Raw genomic sequence first — 24,881 nt, forward strand, 5'->3', positions numbered from 1 at the left:
TGAGTAAGACCTTTTGGTGTAATATACAATTACAGTTGCTTTTCAGATAAGTGAAACACAGACTAAGGTAAGCAACAACTTTATACACTAATTTAGGATTGCAGCAGGCAGACCAAGGTCAGCTGCACTTCGAGGACACTTTTTAAGAATGGCACACAACTTTTCTAGGCAGGTAAAACCTAAGGCAGACGGATTCTAGACAGGCTATACAGCAGGTCAGGGGAAGCAAGACCCATTTGTTATACTTTTACATTTACATGCTACAAGTAATAGTAAAGTCAAGCCAACAGTATTACTTCTGGAAAGAGGCCCAACCAATTCACAGGTGAGTAAAATAACCTTGTATATGCTTTTCAGAATGGCAAAACACATTGAATGTAAGTAATAACCTTTGTAACTGCTCACTCCAGTTACCAACCAACTCTTTAACAACTTTTAAATAGTTATCTTTTTCAAGGCAGAATTCTTTTCTTATCCAGCCCTTCCCTAATCTATTGCATGAGTTCTCTGAGGCAGAAGAGGAACCCTAATGGTCTATGTGCCAGCTGTAGGGAAGGTGAGATTTGGTTCATTTGCAGATAGTCAGAGTTCCCGTGGAAGACTTTTCAAACTCACAAATAGTTCACTTTATAGTTAGTTAGGGTCCAGGGACTTCAAAGAAGACAACGTAGGAGGATTCCACCAGTGGGCATGGGTGAACTGGATGATCCCAGTCACATGAAACACCCCAAAGCTACACATGATTAAAAAAAGGCTTATGGTGAATAATACCTCAGCCAACACAGTACTTCAGCACAGAAGACAATTTGCAGCAGGAAGACTTCAGGATATGCAGCAAAAAACCCAGTCTATTGATTCCTTTGCCATTAAGATGGAAGACAGGACTCTGGACAGGAATTTGCAGCAGGGATCAACAAGGAAGGCTCCAGGCAAGAGTTGCTTCAAGGCTGGATGTGGCTGTGTGTTTTTGGTGCCCTTTTCAGGGGCCAGTAGCAGACTGAATATCGCTGATCGAATTCTCAGCACTTGCAGGGTCCAGCACTCTGATGAGGGGACTTTTTGGACTTGATTCCCGTCTCCCGAGGTTCTGGAGGATGCCAACAAAGTTTCTGCTCGATTTGGAAACCTGTGCACCGCACAATGGTTCGAGGTCCCAGGTTATTGGAGTATTGCAGGCCCGCACGATTGCAGCACGACGTGGGATGGCTCAAAATGCATGTGTTCTTGAGTCTAGTGGATCTCGCCAGGCTCTGGCTCTGGATCGGGGTCGTCCTTTCCGGGACACCCAGGTCGATTGGAAGCAAGGGTAACAGGCTCCAGTTACATAGCAGACTCTCTGGTTGCTGAAATCGCTACAGCTGTCTTTTCTTCTCCCTCTTCGGTTTCAGGTCCAGTGGTAACTACCTCTTCAGCTTCCAGGATCTGACCTATATGCAGGAACCCAGCCAATCAAACAGACATGCAACATTAAAACCTGGGGTGTTGACAGTCCTTTCATGACAGCCAGCTGCCCAGTTGGAACTGGATTCTCAAAGGCAGACTGGAAGACAAAAACGTGCAGCGTTTTGGACTGCTCGCTCGCTGACTTCAGACGCTTTGGAGCCTGGGCGGACTTTGAACTAGGTCTCCCACCAAAGATAAAATTCACATAAAGGACTTTCCACCCTGCAACACAGGGGAATATCAGAAAAGGGACAAGAAGCACTAAAATGGCAAAAAAAGAAGACCGGCCATTCTGGTCAAATGGGCACCCATGGGTGCCTTTACTGCAGCTGTGGAAACAGCCTGCGGTAAAGGTTTCCCCAAATTTGTAAAAAGCTTCACTGCCATCAGCCATTAAAGTTAAGCTTGTCCCTGTAACATCATTGTTAGTGTTAGTGAGAAAGGGAATACATTGTATTTCCCCAGCACTCCCCATAACTTGCGTGCTGCTGATTTTGACCTAACAAAATGAAGAAGGGATAAACAAATGCTTTCTACACTTGGGAACTGTAGTTCTCACAAGGTTAGCCAGAGAAAGTAAAAGGGGAGCCCAAATGGCAAACCCCTAGCAATAAAAAGGTATATACCAAAAGGTGTCAGAGGATAACATTAAAAGGATACTATGGAGAGTCTTAAAAATGACACCCATAAAAAGATTAAGACTCTTGAGTGTTAAAAGGTTCCCACTCACTGAGGTATAAGGAAACATAATTCACCAGTCCAGCAAAAAGTTCTGGGGATTTCACAAGTGAGCTAGATTTAGCCCTAAAATTAAAATCCTATCCAACACTAATCTATGCGATACTGTAGTGAATGTTTTGCTTTGATTCACCACTCAAAGCTCCACCATCGATCATGTCACTTTTTTGTCTTTGCTCCCAGTAGCAGACCCCCAAGTTCAATGCTCTAGTGTTAGAAGTTCAAGCTAGTTGATTCGCCTTTTCAAGTAGCAGTGACAGTTTGATTTCAAAGTGCCTTTACTCTTGTTCTACTTACTACTTATATCCCAGGTATCGCATGATATTGTAAATTGTTCTATTGGGCTGTGTCATTTTTTGCAGTCCCTTTTCTGATTTGTGTTTATTTTGGTCCTCTGCGGTTCAAGTATTGGTCTCCATTCTTCCTCAGACCAGAAGTGTAATTTGCCTTTACTGTTTTTTTTTTACTTATAATAATTGTAATGTTTTTTAAAATCCTGTAGCTTCCTGCTGGGCGCCGCTGCATCGAGCACTACCGACGTCTTCGCCGCTACTGTGTCTTCTCCCATGAAGAGCTAGTGTGCAAGATGGCTGCCTGCCCAGACAAGTTAGATCTAAATCTGGCAGCAGCCGTGCACAAGGAAATGTTCTTGATGGTGCAGGAGGAGCGACGTCTACGCAAGGCCCTGTTGGACAAGGGGGTGACAGAAGCTGAGCGTGAAGCATTTGAGCTGTTGCCAGATGATGAGCGACAGTGTGACCACTGCAAGACCACCTGCTTTCTCTCAGCCCTGGCCTGTTACGATTGCTCTGAAGGACTAGTGTGCTTGCACCACATGGAGGAACTGTGCAAATGCCCGCCAAGCCGTCAATACCTGAGGTAAGTGCCTCAACAACCAGGCTTTGTAAGCTAACGTGGACATGTTTTTTATGACAATCCTCTGAGTGAGAGACTTTATCACCACTGTTTCAAGTGCTGATAAATTCCTCTCTGCTGACCTTTCCTATTAAGGTGTTTCTGAAGCTCTCGTGTGACTAATTTATGAAGACTGTTAGGAAAGATATTTTCATTTTAGCAACCTTCCCTTCTTTGACATCAATGGAACCTGTTAGGAAATATTTTCTTTGTGCTGCTTTCCTCCTGTTAAGATGGATTTCCAAAATCTACCCAGGGATTGATTTTGGGAGGCCACCTTAATGTTTTGCATTTGTATAGCGCCTACCTCCAAAGTTTAAGGGCTCAAACTGCTTTTCTTCTGTCAGACAGACAGGGAGGAGCAAGGTGTGGTAGATATTTGGGATGAGTGCTAGATAAGATGCTCAAGGAGACATTGAAGTAAAACGTTAATGTTTCTATACCATGCACTGGTGCCACTTATGTGGTCTTTCGGCGCTCTGGTGGCTGTGAAAATAAGGAGGGGTGCTAACTGTTAGGGAGAATTCTTAATTCTGCGTCAATTTCCTTCTAACTTAGAGGCCCCCAGCTCTTTTTATCCTGGAGAGAGTGAGACCCTTTTCCCATTCATGTATTTTTCTTTGATTTGAACCCTGTGTTTCTTTTGGCTTTGGAGTCTGACAAACGCATCATCTTTTTGTATTGTGACAAGCAGCACCCTCAGTGCAGTGTCACAGAGAAATCCTTTGAATTTCAGCTAAGTTTTAAATTCCTTCTCTTGGATAAACTACTGTTTCCAAGAGTAGTAAAGTGAAATTGACTTTACTTATCTTTTTCTCTTTGTAGACCCAGTACACACTGTTTCAATAGGGTGCTGGAGGGGTTACTTAATATCCCCTTTTGTCTACCTTCTCATGTAACATTTTTATGTTACCCTTTCTACAATTAATGGCTGGTGGTAGTGGTTTACTTTTCCTACCATTGTGCGTTTTTACCGCAGGCTGCATTCGCAGCTGTAGTATTGCACCCATGGGTGCCCGTTTTGTAAAAATGGGCCGGTCTTCTTTTTTCGCCATTTCTTGTTGGAAAGGTCTTTCTTGAGATTTACTCTGCACGCCAAACCAGGTTTGTTCCTTTTGTTAGTATTGTCTTTGGCCGGATTCACTGGTGAAGCCTGCCTCTGGCTTCAGCGTGTCTGGCAGGGCAGGAAGTGAGGGAGGTTCCCAAAAGTCCCTGTGCTTAGTCTCCTTGGTTACAGGAATGCACCCAAAGGTGATAGGCTGGCTGGCTGTCCTTGGAGGACAGCCACCATGCTATGAGAGTGACAGCTAGGCTGCGAATGAATGGGAGAAACTTGCTTAAAAGGCGAGGTCTTTCGCAAGGAAGGCAAAGTCAACCACTGGACAAAGGAACCGAAGAAGAAACTGGAAGAGAAGCTTGCTGCAGCCTCCTGGAATGTTGGTTGGCCTGGTGAAGCCCTGCTGCAGTGCTGAAGCTCCGAATTTCTAATCGACTAGAGAAGCCCGGAAAGGATGACTTCTCCCCTTGGGTTGGTGGGACCAATCAGCCCCAAGACGAACTCCACTGGAACCCCTCTCTCTGCTTTTTTGCTGCTGCAGGAACCGAGTGCCAAGGGACAGGAACACCAGAATCGAGTGCATCACCTTTAAGCCGGACCCGAGCTCCAGGAAGATCTTCATGACTCCCTCGAAGCAGGACTAACCAAGCCTGCGCCACCTCAACAGAGTGCTGGACCCTAGAAGCAAGGAAAGTCCACAAGGTGTCCACCGCGGTGGTGCTATTTGCGAGTAGCTGAAATCGCGAAGTGCCGCTGATCTGAATTGTGCCCATTGCTGCCGCCGCCAACCTTCAAACCGTAGTGCAGGAGTACCCAGACATCCTCCCTCTTGTCCCCACGACTGAGGCCCAGGAACAACAGTATCTGCAGGACTACAACGGGAACAGAAGCCAGCTGGAACCTTTTCTTCAGACTCGAGGTACTGTGTAACAAGGGGTACTTACCTCTTGTTTTGTTTAGCTTGCTGGCTCTCTCTGGAGACTTTCCTGTGCTGCCCTTTACAGAGTTGCTTGCAGCCTTGCCCGTTATCAGCTTCCCACCTTGTGGCCCAATAGTGATTCTTTTTACAACAAAAAACGCTTTAACAATGTGCAAGACTTTTATGTTATCTTCAAGAAGTGCCTCAACTCCCCTAGACTGCTCAATTGACATTGGCTGTCCTGGCTCCCTGCAGACTCTTCTTACCCTCTGACTTTGTGTTCAACTGTCCCTCCAAAAAGTCATACATACCTTGTTAGGCAAGATTGTATGCAGTACCCTTTGAGTGCACTACAACAACCATGACCTCTAGGCAATAGGAACCCAACCTTTGGTATAAGCTTGTACTACACAGGTTAGTAGCATGTTGAGCAGCCAGGCTTATCTCAAGAGAGGTCAATGTGATCTGTAGCGGAGTTACACAGAGATTCACAGTGACAAGTTGTTAGGGAGAATTCTCATAAATCTGCCAATTCCCTCTACCTTAGAGCCCTCCAGCTCTTTTGCTAAACGTTGGGTCTTTGAACTTTTTAAATCTGTTTATTTTCTGTGTTTATTTCTTTTGGTTATGGAGTTTTAGACAACTCCATAGGCATCATATTTTTTATGTGCGTCACACAGCACCCTCTGAAAGACTTAAAAGTGTCACTGCACTGAAGGTGCTTTGTGACACAATTGAAAATATTATGCCTATGGAGTTGGTTAGGCTCATAACCAAAGAAAACAGAGGTAAAACACATATCAAAATACATGAGAGTGGAAAAGAGTCCCACTCTCTCCAGCAAAGTTTCTGGGGTTCTCTAAGGTGAAGGGAATTGGCACATTTTTGAGAATTCCCCCTAACACGCAGACTAAACGGTGGACGGCCTACACTATGCTAGCCGAATGCCTCTCCCCCGTTGGCACTGTCTCTTCTGACAAGGAATCTGTCAGCAGCCATGGCTCCGAATTGGAAGCCATCTACGTCTCAGCGGAGACTGCAGGCTCCCAAACGCCCATCCCAGACAAACTGGCCACTGGCACTTTTATGGGGAAATCACACCCTGGCGGCAAAGGCACCATATATGCACAAGCACACAACCCCTAAGGCCTCGGACGGATAGTCGAAGACGCGCACAACACCCACAGGGGCGCCAAAAATGTTGACGCCACCTTCCGAACCTCACGGTTGGGCATCCTCTACGCAACCTCTTTCGCGGCATTCAACTCGGCATCCATCTGGAACGGACGTTCACCTGAAAAAACACACCATCGTCTACACATCGTCCAAGGCCTCACATGCGCCTAAGGCCTCAGTGGAGTCACTCACCGCGACTGCGCCGTCCGGTGCGTCAAGACCTTAAAAACAACCGCCGAAAAGATGTGTATTCTGAGGCCCCATGCCTCTCTAAGGCCTTATCGCCCCCCCCCCGCTCCCCTCCCTGCAAAGCCTTTTCCTCCTCCAGACCCATCTGCCTCTTCTCTATGGACTAGGGAGAGGTTTGAGCAATACATGGAAAAGAAATGTCCCAGTTCATTGACTTTTCACACTGGTGAATTACACCCAAAGAAATTACCCATCTCTGCACAGGGACACCAGGAAGATAACTTGGATGTCCCAGATGACCCAACACAGGAAGATTCTTATGAAGACATTAATCCTTTTGCACAAGACCCGGCTAATCAGGACCCAGACTGGGATCAGGAGGAGCAGGGCCCTTGGCTAACACCAACGCATACCCCCCACCCGGATGTCATCTGCCTAGATCCCCCTCTTCTCCTCCACAGAGGGATTCATCACCTGTTGACGACTAGATCTTTAATGCCATTTTAAAAAGAGCAGCCGATCACTTCCAAGTTGCAAGACATGAAGCAGCTCCAAACTCTGTCTTCGTGGAGGATATCCTCAAGGAGAAGGCTCCGACTAGTCAAGCCATCCCCTTACTAAATTCTATAAAGAGGCACCTGGCACCAGTGTGGAGGCTCTAACCCTCTGACGCTTGCCTGGTCAGGGGTTGCTCGTCATTCATCCTCACCTGGGCGGGTATCACTTCAGATCAGTGGATACTAAAGACTGTTGGCCACGGGTACTGTATCGATTTTCTCCGACCACCTCGCTACAACCCACCGAGAAGCAGATACCTTTTGCCAGAACACCTGTGTATTCTGCTGGAAGTAGTTTGGGTCCTGTGGGAGAAAGGCGCCATCGAAGTCGCCCCCTTTTCCAGTTAAACAAGGGTATTTATTCAGTGTACTGCCTTGTACCCAAAAAAGATCTCCCCATGTCCCTGTTCTAGACTTGCGCCCAGTGAACAAGTATGTCAGCCTCAAAAGTTCAGAATGACAACACTGCAGGAGGTAATCCCACTGCTGCAGAGGGATTACATGGCCACACTGGACATGAAAGATGCAAACTTTCATATTTCAATGTTGTCAGCGCACAGAAATTATCTCGGTCATGGTAGAGGACACCCACTATCGGTTCAAGGTTCTCCCCTTCGGTATTGCCTCGGCACCGAGGGTATTCACAAAGGTACTGGCGGTAGTAGCTGCCCACCTGCACAGGCAGTCCATCCCAGTCTATCCATACCTCGACGACTGGAGCATAACCGGGGGTTTGTACGGAACATGCCAGACAAATGCTCAATAGACGGTAGACCTCCTCTTCTACCTAGGTTTTTCTATCAACGGAAAAAAATCGTCTAAACCCCAACCAAGTCAAACAGTTTCTGGGGGCTCTAATTTGGACAAAAGATGGCCTTGTCTTTCCCTCCAACTAGAGGGTTCAAAACATGCTGTTCCAGATCCCTCACTATGTAGCCAGTCACCAAGTGACTGTATGCAAATCCATGCGACTGTTGGGAGTGATCCCTTCCTGTTTTTACCTAGTTCCTCACGCTCATCTGCGCCTGCGCCGCATGCACGAGTGGCTCTCGACCCAATGGTGTGAGGCCAGTGGGACGATCTTGTGGTTGTCTCGGCAGCCCTCGGTCAGTCTCTCCAGTGGTGATTGTTAGGGAGAATTCTCAGAAATGTGGCAATTCCCTCTATCTTAGAGACCCCCAGCAACTTTGCTGGATTTTGAGGACTTGTTTTAACCTGGAGAGTGGGACCCTTTTTCCTACTCTCTCGTATTTTAATGTTATTTCTGTACTGTTTTTCTTTTGGTTGTTTTTGTGTCACACAGCACCCTCTGAAACTGAAGGTGCTTTGTTACACCATTGAAAAATATGCCTATGGAGTTGGTTCCATAACAAGAAAACCTGAGGTAAAACACATATCAAAATACATGAGAGTGCGAAAAAAGAGCCCCACTCTCTCAAGGTAAAAAAAAGTCCTCAAAATCCAGCAAAGATGCTCTAAGGCATATGCTATAGGCATAATCCTTTACATTGTGGCACACAGCACCTTTAGTGCAGTGGCACAGGGAAGTCTTAGATTTCCCCAAGGTTTAAATACCTTCTCTGGGATAAACTACAGTTTCCCAGAGCAGTAAAGTGAAATTGACTTTACTTACATTTGTAACTTTCTAGACCCAGCACACATCTTACAATAGGGTGCTGGAAGGGGTAGCTAGTATCCCCTTTTGTCTAACTTTTCAGGTAACATGTTTTACACTTTCCACACTGAATGGCTGGTGGCAGTGGTTTCGTTTTTACTACTGTGGTGTGCACTTACCGCGGGCTGCGTTCGCAGCTGCAGTAAAGCACCCATGGGTGCCATTTTTGTCAAAATGGCCTCACTCTTCTTTTTTTGCCATGTCTTTGTGGAAAGGTCCTTCTTGAGATTCACTCTGCGTGCCAAACCAGGTTTGGTCCCTTTCGTTTTGTCTCTGGCGGGATTCACGAGTGAAGGCCGCCTCTGGCTCCACGGTGTCTGGGGTAGGCAGGAAGTGAGGGAGGTCCCCGAAACTCCCTGTGCTTGGTCTCCTAGGAGACCCAAATGCACTCTGTGATGATTGGCCGGCTGACTGTCCGGCAAGGACAGCCACCCTGCTGAGTGATTGACAGCTAGGCTGGAATGAAAGGGAGAGAACTGTATAAAAGGCAAGTCTTTTGGCTTGGAAGGCAGAGTCGACCACTGGACGAAGGAACCGTAGAAGAACTTGAAGAGGACGCCTGCTGCAACTCCTGAACTGTTGGTTTGCCGGGTGATGCCCTGCTGCAGTTCCGAAACGCCAATTTCGAATTGACAGAAAAGCTCCTGCAAGGTTGACTTCTCCTCTTGAGTTGGTGGGACCAATCAACTCTGAAGTAAGCCACCTGGACATCCATCTCAGATTTGGTTGAATTTCCACAGAGTTGCTGCTGGAAACCGTAGAGCCAGGGAGAGGAACACCAGTTTGTATGTGTTGCTTTTACATTGTCCAAGAGTGCCGGGACCCCAGAAGCGAGGAAAGTCTATCTCAACAGACGGGAACGGCAGTGTTGCTATTTGCGGTAGACGCAAGAAACTGAAACCCTGAACAGCCACTGAAAGTGAAGTTTGCCAGTTGCAAGTTTTGATCATCCCAGTGCAGTGCAGGAGTCCCCCCGACGTCCTCCCTCTTGTCCCCACGACTGAGGCCCAGGAACAGAGATCTGCAGAGTTGTACAGGAACAGGAGTCATCTGCTGCATCTTTTCTTCATTTTAAAGGCACTGTACAAAGTCTAAGAGAATTTACCTCTTGCTGTAGAGTTGCTTGCATCTTCTACTACTCGAGTCTAACAGCTTGTGGCCCTACATTGATTCATCTTTTTCTTCAAAGACTTCTGAACCATTGTGCAAAGACTTTTCTACTTGCCTTCAAATAAGTGCTTCAGCCCATATAGACTCTTGCCTATTGACTTTGGCTTAGCCTGTTTTAACTGAATGACTCTTATTGGGGGATCTGAAAGTATTTGCCTGCTTAAGAATTATTTGTGGTATTTTGTTTGCTCTAATCTTTTCCTTTTGCTTGCTCTTAACTAATTCTGAATGCCAACAGTAATACATTAATGTCAACAGCACCCTAGCAATTGAAATCACCTGTGGGTGTAGGTCTGCTGTATGGCATCCCAAATGGGTATTTACTGATTCTGAACTTAAGAGAGTGTATAATTTTGAAGTATATTTGTGTGGTGTTTTACAGTGCTCCCTTCTGAGGAAGGCTTCTATAAACTGACTGGTAAATAAATTAATCATTGTTTTATCATGAAACCCTGTGTGTAAGTGTCTGCTAGAATACTTGGCACTGTGAACCTCTGTTTATATCCCCTACAGCTCACATTGACCCCTCTTGAGATGCCTGGCTACTCGTCCACACTACCAACCTGTGTAGTACAGACTTATACCAAAGGTTGGGTTACTACTGCCAAGAGGTCAACAGTGGTCAAGGGAAATCCTTTTCCAGGAGAAAACCTTCACCACCCCCGCAGTAGAAGCCACTCTCACCACAGACTCATCTCTGACTGGGTGGGTGTTTCACCTCCTTCAACGTTTACGGCATGTGGTTGCCAGCAGTAGCACCCAAACACATCAACCTGTTGGAACTGTTAGCAGTGTTCAAGGCCCTGAAGGCCGTCCAGACACACCTCCAGGGGGAAAGCAGTTCTAGTCCTCACGGACAGTACTACGGCCCTGTACTACTTAAATAAGTGGGCACTCACTCTCTAGGGCTGTCTAAACTGTCCCAAAACATCTGGAAGTGGGCACTCAAACACAAAATGTTCCTTCTTTCACAACATGTTCCAAGGGAACTGAATCTTCTAGCAGATGTACTCAGCAGAGATTTCCACCTTGCCGTATAGCACCAGCGGCAGCTACAGGAGGACATTTTACTAAACGTCTTCGCAGTTTTGGGCTTCCTAGAGATCACCCTATTCACCACTCTGGATAATGCCTAATGCCCAGATTACGCCTCCAGGTACCCTCAGAACCGCTCCAAGGGGATCAGTCTTTGGATAACATGGTCCGGGAAATGTGTCTGCTTTTCCCCCCCAATTCCCCTGCACAAGATGCACCAAGAACCAGTCACAGTGATCCTGGTGTCCGCTATGTGGGCCCACCAACCTTGGTTCTCCCATCTCATGGCAATGTCAGTCTCCTCTCCCAGGAAGCTGCCATGCCCGTAGAACATGCTGTCTGAAAAACCGGGGGTGGGAGGGGGCGCACTACATCTATGCCTCAAACTCTGAACTTAGCAGCCTGGCTCCTGAGATCAGAGTTCGGGCACCTCCAGCGCCCTCAAAGATGCATGGACAGGTGTCCAGTCATTTGGTCGACTACAAACTGGTCGACTGCAATTTGGTCGACGTCATTTGGTCGAAAACCAAATGGTCGAATTTTTTTTATTTTTATTTGTGTTTTATGGGTTTTCGTGTAGAAAAAAGAAAGAAAAAAAAAGGGGGTTGAGGGGGGACCCCCCCCCCCCCAAAAAAAAAATTCGACCATTTGGTTTTCGACCAAATTGATTTGACCAGTTGTCCAGTCGACCAATTGTTTTCGTCCAAATGACTGGCAACCGCATGGACATACTCGGAGGCACGGAAACCTACCACCAGGCATTGCTACTCCAGCAAATGGAAGTGTTTTGTGAATGGTGTAATGGCAAGGGCATCAATCCTATTGAATGCTCACCTCTAAAGATATCGTCCTTTACCTAACTCGCATTTTAAATTCAGGACTGATTTTCAATTCTCTTAAAGTCCACTTAGCCGTGCTTTTGGCATACACCACGTCCCAGAACAAGGTTTCATGGTCGAAAATTCTTGTAATTAAAGCCTTTATGGAAGGGGTTAAAGGATAGTTCTGGGACTTTTTTTTTATTGTCCCTACGGTTCGGCCATGTGTTTTTAAGCATAACTCGGTAGATCGTAGAAAACTTTCCTATGGACCTTACCCAACTTTTTGTCCATTAACGCACTCGAAATCAGCCGCCATTTTCTGATAATCCTATCATTTCCCCCCATCGCCCTGGCTCACCTGCTTTTGCGGCACTAAATCAAATCCCCCGCCCCTGAAACAGACTTTATCAAAACATTCATATTCCCCGCCTCTATCCGTGACGTGACTGAGCTACGTAGGCAAACGCGCCCAGGCGTCTTCTACGCGACTCCACACAGAACCCGGAAATCAACACAGATGAGCTCACACAACACAGCGCGCCACAATTGGGAATATGAAACTGTACTTTTAAATTAAACCACAAGATTGTAAATTTGGTAAAGTACATTTATTTGACATCAAATGTTTTGAGAATATTCAGCGATTTTCATTTTTATTTGCTCACGTTCCAAAAAGTTCGTTTTGAGGCACGCGATGTTCCTTTGCTGTACACAGGGTCTTAGATCATCTCACAATACAGCGCCACAATTCGGAATATGAAACTGTGGTTTAAAAGCAAACGGCAAGATTGTACATTTGGCAAAGTACATTTATTTGACATCAAATGTTTTGAGAATATTCAGCGATTTGCATTTTTCTTTGCTCTCGATCCAAAATAGTTCGTCTTGAGGCAAGCGATGTTCGTGTGCAGTACACAGGGTGTTGGTTTACGATAAAATAAGCTCTTCGGTCGCACTGATAATCGCATGGCTGTTCCAACAACGAGGCACTAGGCCACCACAACGGTCTGTATGTTGCATCTAGCCGTTCGTACCGCGTACGGGCATACTTGTACTTGGCGATCGTCCCATAAAATGGTCAGGGTGGTAATGTTCACGCGGAGAAGCAACTGGCGGTTGAAAAAGCCATCCGCCGGTGTCTGGTACTCGTGACACATACAATAATGAAGGATGTACCTGTTTTAAAAACATAAAAAATGAAATTAGTCTCACCATCAGATCTTTATTAAAATTATTCATTTTATATATTAGGTCGGGAAATTATTTCATAGCTAGGACAGTGCAACTGGGTATTATACGTCAAGGGGGGGCTGTAGGATACTGAGACAGTCCCCCAGTGCAGGGGTTGGCAGGGAGGCAGTGCAGGTGGAGAGTGGAAGGGCCCAGGACCGAGGTCGCAGACAGTGGACCAGTTGTAGCAGGGGAGAGGGAGAGAGAAAGCAGAAGCAAAGAGGAAGGTTTTGAGGTGCTTCCGTAAAAGGAGATGGTTCTCCTCAAGATAGTGCGCGGTACAAAACAATATGCCACATAGAACGAACAAGTACAACTTAACCCGTCTTTAAAGCTACTGTATAGTAATTAAATTGCGGTATAAACTCATCTAAAGAGTTACTTACATTATATTTGCATTTTCCATTGTGTCTGTGCGCAGGGCAGCCCCGAAATACCACTCCTTCTATGCGGACGTTATTTCTTCTAATAAACGAACATTAAATGGCTTTCGTTTATGAAATTATATTCATTATCGTTTCTTACGTTATTGCCCCACACCCCCAAAAAGAAGTCTTTCGGGATGGTCCCGGCCTGTCAAGGTCAAATAACAATAGAACCTTATACTGAGTCGTGGGCCATTCCGGCACCTGAGCAAAAAATCAAAGCAGCTGACCTTCACTTTGAACGAGCACACATTCCTAGTTAGCTACATTCAGTGTAAGGCCATCTCACAGGACTTGAAATTTACACTCCATCTTTGCATTTTGTCTGCGTGCATTTGCAGCCCCAGAGAACCATAAATACGGAGACATTCTATATTTTTTGAAAAATGATTTATATTACTGTTTGGTTAAATTTAATGCGCAAATGAACAAGGTTGGATAGACACATTGCATGTACATTGAGCAATCACTTTTATTTACACAATACATAGTTACACATATTCAATGGGCCTGCAACATGAGGAGACTCCAGAGCAAAGTCACAGGTGACATCCGGGTGGTTCGGACAACTGCACGGTGAAGGGAGGGGCAACGGTGGAGAGACACATTGCATGTACACTGAGCAATCACTTTTATTTACACAATACATAGTTACACATATTCAATGGGCCTGCAACATGAGGAGACTCCAGAGCAAAGTCACAGGTGACACCCGGGTGGTTCGCACAACTGCACGGTGAAGGGAGGGGCAACGGTGGAGAGACACATTGCATGTACACTGAGCAATCACTTTTATTTACACATTACATAGATACACATATTCAATGGGCCTGCGACATGAGGAGACTCGAGAGAACAGACAATCAAATTAAAATCATTTAAACCGTGATGTGTATTTCTCAATGAGCTCTTCTTTAGGTGGACATGGAACAGAGGCAATGTTGGGTGGCAATGCAGTTGTCCCCTGCACAGGTTCGTTCACAACTCCATGTATGTGCCTATCTAGGACATCAACAATAAGTCTCTCAATAAACTCATATTGCATATCCTGAAACACTGGTTTGATCACCCATTGTTTACTTCTTTTAGTGAAGGCCTTATTGTAGCGAAGCGTCCCTAAAGTTCCGGTCGTCCTACTTTGTTGACGGCCAACATTATGGTTATGTGCCAAGACCGCTAGAAGAGTCCGATTTATCATGCCCTCCATGCCAAAATGCAATCGTTTTGGCCTGTACTTTAGGCACATATTGTGGAACACCTCCAAATCTCCTGTGTGGCAGAATTCCGTGAGTCCCCTCAAATCTCTTGTTATAGTTTTATCAAATACAATCTTTTCAATGGCTTTGTGAGTGGGTGATGAAGGAATCAACCACTTCTTCTTCCGTGCTTCCGCTGTGGACAAATGGCCATGTTCACAATTGTGGAAATGTTGGTTTGTGGTCCAGCGGTGAACGTTACTACAGTGTAGCATTACTGACCGCCATTTTTCCAGTAGAATTTCCAACGACCCTCCACATGTTTTTGAGCTCCACCAAAGATGGTTGCTGATTGACTTGGACCACTGTGAAATACCTTGCATATCTTTTTTTTTACCTGCAGCCGACATTTTTTTATTGATTGTTTTTGCAAGATGCCATACGTCAAATTGGTGATTTATATTTTTGTACTCTTCTCTCATTGTCTTGGCAATTGAAATGTGTCTGTCCGTGGCTATCAGGTCGATCACCATTCCCCGCGATTGTAGTTCTTGCAATGATGCTACAAAGCCAACTTTCTCCATGGCCACTGAGGATGTACTTTGCGACACCTGCACGACCACCAAACTCACAATTTTCTTACTTTCCATGTCCTGAAAGTGGTAGGTGCAGTACTTGGCTGAAAATCCTGGGCTGTCGCACTGTCCATCACCGGCTAGCCTGAACCGTTTGCCCGCGAATGTACTATCAATAGACATTTTTTCCATTCTCCAAGCTTCGCTAATGGCTGGAAATAGATAATCGGTTTGGTATTTGTAGAACTGAGTTTTCGCAATGAAATGGATTCCCACAAACTGAAAGAAAGACTCTAACTTTTTAAAACTTGAACCACTAAAAAGTGCAGCCGCTGCACAAAGTAGATTGCCTGCTGGCAGTTGCCCCAGCATGGGTTGTGCAGACCATGAGAAAGGATGATATTTTCTACAGGTGGCATGTATTTTAAGGTTAGTGCCTCGAATTGCACGAGTCACATTAATCAATGGCTCCCCACATACTTCCCCCACCAACCGAATGCCCACATTTCATTCGAATAATAATATCAAACAACTATCCAATACAATGAATTTGGCCTCTTTCCTTATACTGTCACTCTGCATCCCAGCTGGTTCGGCCTGTAACGTTGAGGACATGTCACTCACATGAAAGGTAGAATCTCTGATATCGTCTTCCGCTATGTTCAGTGATATTGATGGTGTTTCATTGTCGTCCACTTCATTCTCTTCCATTGCAACATCTGTTCCTTCTCCGGTGATGGGTGAGTAAAACAATTTCTTCAACTTTCTCGCGGTCTTAGTTTTTGCGGGTGTGGATTCTGTGAATTGATCTCCGACTGCATCCGAACTACCAGGAGGACATTCACTATCAATGGCTGGATGTGGTATAGCTCAGTTGTCAATCACTTCATATTCTTCCCATTGGCACGATGCATCTCCAGGCTCAAGTCCCTGCCAAAAGGTTTGACAAGCAACATCTCTCGTTCGCTTCACTGTCTGTGTAGATCTAGTTCGTACACCCACTCGCAACTAGAGGACAGATTGGAAAAGGGATGTTCAGTTTAAACACAACTTACAGTATTGAACTATTAACAGTGAAAAACAACATAATATAGTGACCAGGACATTAACCTTCTTTTGCTTTCTTTTCTTTGAAACTTTCTTGCCTCGAACTTCAACATCAGGACGCTGTTGCTCCGACTCGTGTGTGCATGTCTCCACTTCCTCTTCCGCTGCAACGACTATATTTTCACGATAAGCACATCCATCACGCACTGACGCTCCATCGACTCCCTGAAACATAGAACTTTCATTAGTATGTATAATAATATCGAAAACACAAAATGTACTTGGGGACCAATACCCACGTACATCTCAATAGCAAAACACGAATGAACGCTTTGTGTAGAACATTCAAACGACAATTATTCACGCATTGTTGATCTAGTTAGATGGAACTGTCAAGATCCATACCTAGGGCTCCTCATAGACTTCCATTGATGATATTATTGAAGATGATGCTTCAGTAACTCCCTGAAACACAGTAATTGCATTAGTATGGTTTTCTATTTTTATGTTCTTTTTAACAACTTTGTGCAGGCGTCAACGGCTCATCTAAATAGACCTGCACAAATGATCAGTTGTCTAAAATAAATAATGGATATGTAAATATGATTCGATTTGCTCGATCGTTGGAAGCCTCACCACCCAGAGATCTGCATCAACTACTAGGGGTGATGTTCTTGTAGAAGAAGCTCCGTCATCTCCCTGAAACATAGTACTTGCGTTAATAAAGAAGGAAGTATAGCGGATGTAATCACGTCATATGATTTCGCTTGATCGAACTGTCAGTATCCATACCTCGAAATGCATAAGAACATCAAGGGACGATGTAACTGCGGTGCACACTTCTGCAAGCTGTTGCGCCGACCCGTAACTGCATGCTCCCCCTTCTTCTTGGACTAATGTTCCATCGACTCCCTGAAACATAGGACTTTCATTAGTAATGAACACAATATTGAAAAAAGAAGACACATAGGAGGGCGACGACAGAAGGACATATCAATGGCTAAAAACGAAAGAAACATTGTGTGTAACTATCACGCTACAAGAATGCAAGATCTGATGATCTCCATCGATGGAACTGTCCGGAAACGTACCTCGAGCATCTGAGTGACATCAACGGTTGTCGTCAATGCGTTGGACTCCTCAGCATCTCCCTGAAAGACAGTACTTGCATTATTTTGGATAACAATAATTATAACTGAAAACAAAGACTAGAGGACGAGTACAAGGGTGTACCATTAGGTAAAATAATTACACAATAAATTAAAACTATTGATTTACATGCCTAAAACAAGTCAGTGGCAGAATAGCTAAGTAAGATTACCCAATAGGCGCTTGAAGTGGCTGATGACTGCAATAACGACACGGATGGAGAATCTTCCGCCTTCATATTGAGTGGATACATAAATGGGGAAATTATTGTTAGCTAATGCTACACACTACCGCAAGGCCGAGAGATAAATACGTAAACTTGACTCACCAGTGGAGGGATGTGGACGAATAGAGTGGGAATAGCGGTTGAGAGCAATTTTCGCCTCGCTCGCGGTGTGTTCTTCTTTATTAGCAATGATGTGGAGTACATGTCTGAGCTAAAGTGCCTGCTGCAGATGTGGTATCGATCACCCCTCTTGTCCGCAAAGACTTCTAGGACTCTACTTTCAAGCTCAGACGGTGGATATCCGCAATATCGGACCCATTCTCTTATCTGATCTATTGTCTTAGGGAAAACATGCATTATAGTACCTTCAGATTTATTATGGGTCTTCGAAGGGCAACCGCCAATGGAACAGGCAGGCATTGTGGAAAGTTCTGAAAAGTAAAGATCAACAATTCTCTATGAATACCAATGTGTTAAAAAATTAAATGACACATAAAAGGTTCAATGCAAGGTTCGTTTTGGTTCTTGGAACTATACACGTTATTCACATGCGGATAATTATTTGAATAACTTTAAAAAAATAGAAAGATAATTTGACTAAACTCAGAACATGTGACTAGTTCCTTGCATGTACTGTCTTGAACGAAAAGAAATTGGACGCAAAATGATTATGGTACATGGCCTTACCTTGACGAACAAACAGTTACATGCAGGGATCAGAGTAGTTTCTTGTCGTAGAACAGGGAGCAGTTCACAGGTTGCAAACTGAGGAGTTTCCTCGAAGTGGTCACGGAAGTTCACAGAGACGAAGAGCAGATAACCAGCACCTTCACGGGTTGACTAGCAAAGCGCAAAGAAGTTCTCATTAGAAATATGAAGTGGGTTATAAAGAATTCGAAACAGGGGTGTGTTTGTGAATGAATGACGTGTATATGTCGTGGCATTATGCGGTTTGCATGGGGCCGTCCAGCGTGAAGGGGGATGCTTGGCAGGAGACACGGGGTCTGGAGGTAGACATGGGAACAACAACCCATGCTCCATAGACCACTTTGAAGTGTACATGGTCTTTGGCACCTCTTGGCCTTTATCGCTCCCTGACAGCTCCACTTGGCAGCACAAGTACCCCGGTGCGAACTGCCTTTGATAGGGCGGGGGGGGGTGTGGATTAGGGCGGTGGTCGTGCAGACAAGACTCGTTTGCCGCAGGGCCTCACCAAGGAGAGGCCATCTAACTGCATGTAAGAGGCAGGCTGCAGGATCTAGTACATGGAAGGCAGGGGGGTGAGTTTATAAATACCTCACCCTCCCAGGAGAATATATGGGTGCAGTTCACCCTGGAGACCCTGGATGCCTAGGCAGTTAGTCAGCAGCAGGCTGGCCTGTGGTGGCAAGGCGGCACGGGCCAGAGGGGGTCATCTCTGTACCCGGTGCCCAAAAGGATGATTTATTATGATCAACCTTATTGATTATTTACCTATAACCATGTTTTGTATCAATAAAATCCAACGGCCTTCCTTTTATTGCCAACGCTTGAACAAAGTGGTGTGGTAAGTATTTTTGGGGGAGGAGGCAAGGCTGGGAGGCTTGATGCCAACCCGCAAAATAACATATGTATGTCTGCTGCATATGGGTTCAACGGTTATGTGGATTGAAGGTGGGCGGCCAGCGTGAGGGAGGATGCTGGCCGGAGACATGTGGTGTGACAAGACAAGGCACAGGAAGACTATTCAATGGAGACACACTAGATTCATTTAAAAAATCAAAACAACCATTGTTAAAATATATGTTGGGTTTTATTTTAGATCTTAATTTAAATTGAACATAAATAATAAACATTACACATTGTAAAGTTCCGGTTGCAGCACATCCAGGGAAAATCCGCGGTATTGTCCACTGTCGCTGGGGAAATGTTGTCTAATGGCAAGTACCGCACAGGCAGGTATTACTCTCCGAATGTGGTGTCCGAGCCTCCCGTGAAGCCACCAAGTGAAGCAACGATAGGCCACCAGCCTGTACCACCTGTGAAAACGAATGATGCAAACTGTATTAAAATGACAAAACTTTCTTATCACTGTACGATTCAGGTAAAAAATGTCATTCTGCTTTGAAACAAATTCTATCTAGAAAATGCACAATATGGAACCAATTTACATGCATTCGAATGATATGTAGATGTCATTTTATATGTGGGAGACGACCATGACATAGTAGTGGCATCACTGACATCAAAACCAGAGTATACTTACTCGTTACTCGGATTACGCGGACGAACAGTGCCGCGAAGTTCGTGCATAAGCACCATCATCATCCTCAACACGGTCCGTGAGAGGCAGGCTTCCCTGAACTCTGGCAGCTCGGTGATGCATTGCGGACTTGGCTCGCCTTCCGAAATGTAGGCCAAGCACCCGGAATTTTCACGGCAGCAGCAGTTCTCCTCCTCAGTTGGCATTAGCTCGCACCGATTGCACGTGCACCAGGAGGAGACGCCGTCCATGCGACATGGTCCAGGCTCTTCATCCGTTGACTGGTCCTCCCAACTGCCGTCCAAATCCCCATCGTTTTCGCGTGCTTGCCTTTCCAGTAGTTCTTGCTCGGTGTACTCGGGCTCGTACATATACGGCATTATTGTAGCCATTGTGTGGTAAAGAAAGTAAAATAATTTACAGAGATGGTACAGGTGTTCACAAGGCCTAGAAGCTGCGAAGGTAGCTGACCAGAGCACAGAAACGAGTCACAGAATACTCAAAGTAACACAGAGAGAGTAATGGAATCGAAAATCTGCTGCTGTGTGTTGTGAAACGGTGTGTTTATACTTATTGAGGAAAGAGGCGTCCTGCCATTTCCATGGCGACACTTCATTAGCTGAGGCGCAGCGATTGTTGACACGAAACGTGCTTTGGCGTTGGGAAATGGGCGGTACGCGTCTGCTGATGTCAGGCTCAGGAGCGGGGATTTGATTTAGTGCCGCAAAAGCAGGTGAGCCAGGGCGATGGGGGGGAAATGATAGGATTATCAGAAAATGGCGGCTGATTTCGAGTGCGTTAATGGACGAAAAGTCGGGTAAGGTCCATAGGAAAGTTTTCTACCATCTACCGAGTTATGCTTAAAAACACATGGCCGAACCGTAGGGACAATAAAAAAAAAAAGTCCTTTAAGAGACTTCATCGCCCTGTCTCCAACCCAGCTCCCGGATGAGACCTGAATGATGATCTTACCAGACTGATGGGTCCTCCCTCTGACCCAATGCACAAAGTTAGACTTAAAACACTCACAAGACTGCCTTCCTAGTGGCGATCACTTCGATACGGAGCGTTAGAGAACTGCAGGTCCTTTCAGTTCAGGACCCATTCGTCACGATTCAGAAAGACAAGGTGGTTTTGCGCGCACTCCCTCGCTTTGCGCCTACATTTATCTCAAAGTTCCATGTAAACCTATGCCAGACCCAGACAGGATTGTAAAATGTTAGCAATCCCTCTCTTGGTTAGAATTGTGAACACTAGCCTATGCCAGATCCAGACACGATTGTGAATGTTAGCAATGCCTCACTTGGTTAGATCTGTGAATATTGACCTGCGTCACCTCTCGATAGGACCGTGAATGTTAGCAGTGCCACACTTGGTTCGACCTTTTCCCCATGCTGTTGCTATATATCTGTATCACCCCTCCTGTCGCTGTAAGTCCAGCCTCCTGTATCTTTGTGTCCGTGTGTCACTGTGTTCCCTGCCACCCTGTTCAGGTGCCTGGGCTTGGGTGCATTAAAGTTAACCATAATATCACATCACTACGCTTTCTCTACTATACACCATCATTCAACTAGAACACAGCTATACCCCTGAATAATTCGGCCAAGCTGTTCACATACGAATACGATCCCATGAATACCTCATCACCCTAATAAAACGCAGCTAGCCGAGCACATTCCGGCCTAGTTGCTCACAAATGCGTCCTTCAGGCCTAACGCAGCCAGAGCCCAGTCTGGGTGTCCACTCACCAGACTGCACACATTCAACTGATATCTTCAGCACCACACCTAACGCTAGGATGCAGCTACCATCCAGCAATTACATCAGCTGCACACATCTGGTGCACCCACGCACCCTCTTTCTACTGACCAGAACTACGGTTCCCGTGGGTGTTCAATTTACCAGCACTTTGTGGTCATACCAATGATATATAGAGTGCTATATAAATGCCAAGTAACATAACATAAACCAATCCATAGAACTACCCACCTTTTTCCAAAACCCCAATGATGTGGCAGAAAGAAGCCTCCACACACTATATGTGAGGAGAGCAGTAATTTACTATCTGGACAAGACAAAGCCACTAAGGAAAACAAACCAGTTCTTCGTATTAGTGGCAGCTGGTAGAGAAGGGGACCCTGTCTCTAAATCAGCAATTTCCAAGTGGATTGTAAACTGCATCACATTGTGTTACACTTGTGCCAAGAGAGATCTACCCTTCACTCCCAGAGCACACACTACTCTGGGCACAGGGGCTACCATAGCATTCATTGCAAATGTTCCTCTAGATTTCATTTGCAAAGCAGCAACCTGGAGTTCTGTACATACCTTTACACAACACTACTGCCTGGATATACACTCTAGGTTAGGTAAGCTTTTCTAAAGTCCAACTGGTGTTAGACTTCATAAGACATATCTCTTAGTATCAGGGACCCAACTCTTAATATAGGCCTGTATTATAAAAGTCGGTAGGATGGCTGTGCAGCCAGGCTTATCTTAAGAGGGAGTTATGTGAGCTGCTGAGCAGTACAAAGAAATCAGTACATACAAAGACTAAAAAAAAAATTACAAAAAAAACACAAAAAAATAAACCTTACTCACAAAGTTATATTCAAATATATTTATTTATATATACGCAAGGCACACAAGCACATCTAAAATGCAGCAGCTAACAATAACATTTAATTAGGAATGGAATCAACCTATAGAAGGAACAATAATGCAGGTGAGTAACTTTTCATAGTCTTCAGAGTGATGTCACTTAAGATCAGTAAAAGCACTTATGTATCACCTTTGCAGAATTGAGTTTGGAGGGAAATAAGGGTTAGACAGAAAACAGCTAGCAACTGTTAAATAACAAGTACACTCTCCCAGAGGGATGTAGGCAGTCTGTTTCCGAACTCAAAAAGTGTTAACAATTAATGTTTATGGCGGAACCAGCATTGCCAAAGCCAGTAGGATCAGGAAGATGAACATTTGGGAAACCAGCAAAGCCACAGTCAAATGGACAGCACCAGTTCTGAGGAAAATCTTCAGAGGAGTTGTTCTTGGAGAAAACATGGGAGCTCAAGAGGATCTTTCCTGATAGCACACAGGCTGTAAGGCCTGCATAGTGGAGTTGAGGTCAACTCCCAATTTAAGAAAACGGCACTCTCAAAGCAAAGGAGCACCGAAAAATGCCCAAGGTAAGTACAACCCAAGCCCCACAGTACCTTTAAAGAGTGAAGATCAAAATGTAGCTGGTCGCCTTCTCTGTGTAACGATGCAGACCCTGATTCCTGCTCCTTGGTCGTGCTGATGAAAGGGAGGCCTGTAACAGGCTTCTGTGACAGCACTCTGGAGTAGGGGTCAGCAGCCAAGGAGTCGGCAGCTCTTTGGGGTTTTGGTGCCTTTTTCTTGGTTCTAAGAAGAAACAAATATCGCTGGTTGGATTCTCTTGGATTACTCGGTCCTGAACTCCTGCCTCTGGAGGTCCACACAAATGCCTGCAAAGTTTCAGCCGGATTCGATCTTCACAAGAAGATGCACTTGCAAATTCTCCAGGTACCATGGGTATTGGTGTTCTGCAGGCCAGGAAAGTGTGGGGGTGGCCCAAAATGAAGGTCTTGAGGCTTTTTGGCCCCACCAGCCTAAGGGAGGAAGTTGTCATTGGCGGGTCTTCCTTGTCGAGATGAAAACAGGGTCCGCACAGCTGCAGGGCTTCACCAGTGTTTCTGCGATTGTTGAAGGTACTGCTGGCGTCGCTGCTAGTCTTCTGCTTCGGATTCCTTGTTCTAGTGGTCGATTATGCCTGTAGTCCAAAACTACTCTTTATGTACTGGAACCCATTCATTCACTTCCATGGAGCTGTCAATCATCTGGGGGTTGGCTGTCCTCCAGCTGCCCAGTTAGAGCTGGTTTCAGCAAGGCACACGTACAGACAAAGGACAGTGAGGTTTCGGCTCCTCCGTCACTTCCTGCCTTCCCAGACACACTGAAGCCTTGGAAGGGCTTCAGGGCAGAAACCTGCCAAAGGCAAAACTCACAAAGGACTCAGATCTTGAAACGATAGAAGAGCCCAGAAGGAACTGACAACCTAAAAATGGCAAAAAAAAGAAGACGCCAGCCATTTTAAGAAAATAGTCACCCATGGGTGCTGTACTGCAGCTGAGAAATCAACCTGCTAGTAACTTGCACAAAAGGTAAAAGAAGTATCCAATGCCACCAGCCATTTAAGTTAGTCACTGTAACAGAAAGTTACAGGAGTAGTGGGATAAGGAGATACAATGTAACCCCCCAGACTCATATAAGGTGGTGTATGCTGGACCCACAAAGGAAAAGGCAAGTAAGATAACTTGTATCTTACTACTCTTGGGAACTGTAGTTCTCACAAGAGAATGTTAACATCAACTGACTCCTCTGTGACACTGCACTGAGGGTGCTGGCTGTCAATGTAAAAAGCAGATTCCTGTATTAAACATGTTGAGTTTACCAGACTCCATAAAAACAGTTAAATAATATTCCCAGTCAGAGAAAAAGAAAGATTGAGTGGTATTGTGAAACAGAACTCAAAGCTAGTAAGGTAACTTATGCACTGTTTTAGATCTGTATAAAACAGACCAGGGTAATCAAAACCCACTGGTACACTTTAAAGGTGACTGCTTGGATACTAGTGGCTCACACTCAATTGTTGCAGGAAAATGACAGTAATGAAAGTTCTACTGCTTAAATAGTGGCTTACACTAGCAATTGTTACAGTTACAACACTAACTTAGAAATACTTTTATAATCCTGATCATCAAAGTTGTTCCTTAACATACGTTTTCTCAGCGGCAAAGGAGGGACCCTAGTGGTCTAGGAGCCAGCTGTAGGCAGGTCAGGATAGGGTTCAGTTGCAGGAAGGTCAGAGTTCCAGAGGATATCTTCTTTAACAAGTAAGTATTGGCTTCAGAGTTAGTGTTCAGGGACTTCACAGAAAGCTCCCTATATGCGTTCCAGCATTGGACCTTGGCAAGTGGTATGGGCAAACTCCCAACCCACACTAATCACCAACTCAGCCTCACAGGATTCACACAAGACGTAAGTTAAGTATTATCCAAGCCAACACAGTACCTTAG

The 24,881-nt window shown here is 45.3% G+C and overlaps 1 protein-coding gene across 4 annotated transcripts in view; it reads left to right on the forward strand.

The window, feature by feature from the left end:
- The window catches only part of KDM5C (lysine demethylase 5C), a 1,076,337-nt gene that overhangs the window by 602,670 nt on the left and 448,786 nt on the right, over nucleotides 1-24,881 (forward strand). For all 4 annotated transcript variants that reach the window (XM_069645250.1, XM_069645251.1, XM_069645253.1 and 1 more), the window contains one exon: nucleotides 2,684-3,060. In XM_069645250.1, coding sequence (XP_069501351.1) covers nucleotides 2,684-3,060 — 377 coding nt within the window. The remainder of the gene's footprint in view (nucleotides 1-2,683; nucleotides 3,061-24,881) is intronic.

Source organism: Ambystoma mexicanum, chromosome 2p (assembly GCF_040938575.1).
Source record: "Ambystoma mexicanum isolate Mex_15411 chromosome 2p, UKY_AmexF1_1, whole genome shotgun sequence".
NCBI classification, from domain to species: domain Eukaryota; kingdom Metazoa; phylum Chordata; class Amphibia; order Caudata; family Ambystomatidae; genus Ambystoma; species Ambystoma mexicanum.